This window comes from Solanum lycopersicum, chromosome 9, assembly GCF_036512215.1.
Source record: "Solanum lycopersicum chromosome 9, SLM_r2.1".
NCBI lineage: Eukaryota > Viridiplantae > Streptophyta > Magnoliopsida > Solanales > Solanaceae > Solanum > Solanum lycopersicum.
In genome coordinates, this window is record NC_090808.1 from 66,861,429 (window position 1) to 66,865,466 (window position 4,038).

General features: G+C 28.1%; 1 protein-coding gene across 1 annotated transcript; it reads right to left on the minus strand.

The window, feature by feature from the left end:
- Window positions 1-878: 878 nt before the first annotated feature.
- On the minus strand, window positions 879-2,936 carry LOC101268318 (AT-hook motif nuclear-localized protein 20-like). The gene has a single exon (XM_004247653.5). The coding sequence runs from the start codon at window positions 1,995-1,997 to the stop codon at window positions 1,137-1,139; it is 861 nt and encodes a 286-aa protein (XP_004247701.1). The 5' UTR covers window positions 1,998-2,936; the 3' UTR covers window positions 879-1,136.
- Between the last annotated feature and the right edge of the window lie 1,102 nt (window positions 2,937-4,038).

The window sequence follows — 4,038 nt, forward strand, 5'->3', positions numbered from 1 at the left end:
ATAATAATCGATAATTTAAAATATTTAAAACGCATATGGGAAGATTCATATGGTTAAGGAAAACCTTATTGACTCACAAAATTGACGAATAGAGTATAAATGAATATTTGATTTATTATTATATAATATCTTAAAATCGTTACAAGAATCAATAAATTTTAAATTGTGATTTGTTGCTAGTTTTTTCTATTTGAGTAAGGAAGCAATCTTTGCTTATTTTATGTTTTAAAACACTCCCTTCCAAACAGTAACCAATAAACTACTAAAAATTTTATATTATAAGTTAAATAAAAACAAAACAAAACAAAAAAACATGCATGCATAGCAAGAGCATTTCCAAGAGAATATTTGAGTCATATCCATTGCTATAATATAAATTAATTGTTATGATGTATCAATTTTGATCAAATGCATATCTTAATAGTAACAATAAAAAAGGATTAATTTATTAGTTTAAGTACATTAGATTTAACTTTAACACTCCTAGATTTTGCTCACAATAGATTTCTTTAGTTCTAGTTTATATTTTCTTTAAAATCAGAAAGAAAATTAACAAAGTTTAGTACTTATCCACAACATCAACTGAGTAAACAAACTAATAAAAAAACCCATTAATTTTTATTAAGTATAACATGGATTGGTCTTTCTTTAGTGCTTTGACAACTATAATGATGAAGATAAAAGAAATATAAGTGCAAGAGGGAATATTGAATATTTAATTTTAAAAAATAAGAACATGAACATTCATTGTTTCAAGTCACAAAATTTGAAGCACAACTGAGAAAAAGAAGACACATACTCCTATAAATCTTCTATAGTAATTAAATAAATTAAACACTTTTTTTTAACACTAACTAAAAGATAAAAGATAGAGTAAATTATTGGAGAAAAAGGAAATAAACCATATTTTATTTCAACCATAATGGAAGCTACAAGAGAAAATGTTTATTTTACTTAGAAAAAGTAATATAGTTTTTCTCCTTCCTATAACTATATATACTTCTTCCAAAAAACATTTTCCTACAAAACACAAACATTATAAACTTCTATGTATAAAATCAAACATTGGTAGAAATTTACCTTAGTACATATATGATCTCTTTTATTCTTCAAATTTCACCTCTTTTTTTTCAATCTCAATAAGGTGGTCTAGGATTTGTCCAAGCATATGCATCATGATTCAATTGTCCACCATTTGGTAATATATTTGGTGTAAAATTATAAATAGGTAATGATGATGGATCATGCAATTCATGTTGTTGATGTTGTTGTGGCCTTCCATCATTTGAACCTAAGGTCGGAGGCGAATTTCCAGTCAGTACTTGTGATTGGCTGGGGTTGTCGCCTCCAACCTCTTCCTCTTCTTCTAGTGGCAACCTTTCATAAGTTGCATTAGAAAAAGTGGCAGCTATAATCATTACTGGGCCCGCAGCAATTAATGGCCCAACAACACTACCACCAACCACTTGTCCTTGGCCTCCGGCCAAGTAAACAGTTAGCCCGGTCGAGCCAGGAGGGGCTGGACCGGGTAAAAATGCTCCGGTCAATGATAAAATCTCAAATCTTCCTTGCAAAACAACAGCACCTGGAGATGATGGTTGTCTTAGGGTTACATTAGCTACCGAGCCATTCCCACTAAGTACACAAACGCCACGTTGGCGCCTCCTCGCGAATTGTGCAATACAATCCGCGACATCTGTCCCTCCTGCCACCTCCATGATGTGGCTACGGAGGGCATTAGGGCTATCCCGGGTCACAAAAATTGGGGGTTTGGGCTTGTTCTTGGATCCTGGTGGTCGACCTCTAGGTCTTCTATTACCAACCTCAACCGCGCCTTCTTTAGGCTCATGATCACCATTGTCTCTATCATTATCTTCTTGATTTTCACCACTACTCCCACTCTCATTCACCGAAAGCTGCTTCGTCAGAAGCATAGGTGGGCAAGATCCTGGCTCAAGCCCGGACATGCCCACCTGACCACCCCACCAATTAGCCATAATTCCAAAATTCACCAAGAAAAAATTAGCTCAAATTCAAGATTTTTACTTATTTCCTTATTTTTGAACCTAAAAAAGTTGGACCTATCTTGAAGATATATATAAAAACCCCTTTTTTTAAATCTATACTTGTTGTGAAGATAAAATTAGGGTTATATAAGGAATAAATTTCCTTTAAAGGAGAATTAGATGCACAAGAAGTTCATGGAATCAAGTAAAGAGAAAAACAAAGATGATATGATAGCTAGAATTAGCAAAATATATTTTTATTTTTTATAAAAAATAAAGAACAAAAAAAGAAGAAAAAGATGTAAAAAAAAGGTGAAGATCTAAATTAAGAAACAAATGCAAATTATAGAAAAACAGAAACTCTGGACAGAATCAAACCCAAAGGGAGAAAAAAAAAGAGAATAAAGCACACATAGAGATTGAAAAAACTAATAACAAAGTTTATATTACATAGTATATTTTATATCATATGTCTTTTATTATATTTTGGTTTTAGAAAAAAAAAATACTATTACAAAAAGTCTAAAGGAGAGAATTATGAGAAGGGGGTAAGTAAGAAATGATTTTAGAGAGTTGATGGATAATTTTTCTTTATAGAAGTTTCTTATCAAGTAGTGGTGTTTTTTTAAAATAAAAAATAAAAAATTATTTTTTTAAAAAAATGTGTATTTATTTGTAAATATATATAAATTAGGGTTTCTTGAAGTCTCTGTCCATAGAGTCCAAATTTGTGGGGTCGTGTGCGCGTGGGCAGGTGGCATTGTGGGAAGCACGTCGCTATCTCTTGCCCCAACGTATTCACACTCGGTAAAAATTTATCCGCATCAAATCATAATATTATTTATCGTGATAATATACCGTGAAATTTCATGAATGAATTTAGTAAGAATAAAGTATATGCAAATCTTAACATTATTTTGTTAAGATTTTTTTTAGTCGCACCATGATTGAGTTTATGCTAAACTAATAGATTTGTAAAATGTATATATATATATATATATATATATATATATATATATATATATATATATATATATATATATATATCATCCGGTTATAAATGATGATCATATGTTATTTATTTTATTAAATCATTTAGTCATGATAGATTAACATGATTTGGTAAAAACATCAATGCATACTATTAAAAAATTAGTTTTTTTCAGGTGAATAAATGAGATATCTGTGCTATAAAATATAATTTTTCTATCTATTTCATACAAATTAAGTCACTGAAAAATTTGAAAATAGATTCTACAAGAAAATATTGAGAATATGCATTGAACATTTTTTTTCAAATGAAAATACTTATGTTTCTTTTTTACTTCATAATTAAGCTTCATTATATAACTGATAGTTTATAAATAAATTTCAATATTATAAATGTTACAGAGAGAGTTACCTATAGATATCATTAAGATGACCTAAAATCTACTACAAATTAAAAGTTCACATAATTTTGTATGTAAGTTTAAAAATTTTAACCTATATTTACTGATAATATAAAAATATTTATAGTATTTGTGTGTTTAATCTATTATGATAAGTAACCTGTTTTATTTTTAAGTATTAATTAATTTCACTTATTCTATTATGAATAGTTACTCTTAATTATTTTCTAATGACAACTATGTAAGGTTTTAGTTAACGAATTTGTCTTTAGCCTATTAAATTATTGATATGTAATCATTGATGTTATAAATAATAATGAGTTCTTTTAATTATTAATTGAACAAATAGTATAATTTTTTTGGGTAGCTAGGTAGTATAAAATAATGTATGGTTGAATATATTTTTAAAAAAGGCAAAATGCTCACATCAACATAATATAAAATGGTACTATTATAAAAATTATAAAAACATATATATGTACTAAATTGAGTTGTGAAATTTAATTGGTGAACTTTGCCATAATGGATAATATTTTTTTTTATATTTATTGGACAAATTAATTAAAATAGCACGAGTGAAAAATCTACATAAAATAAACCTAGTTGTTTTTCTTTAAGTTGTTAGATTTTCAATATAAATA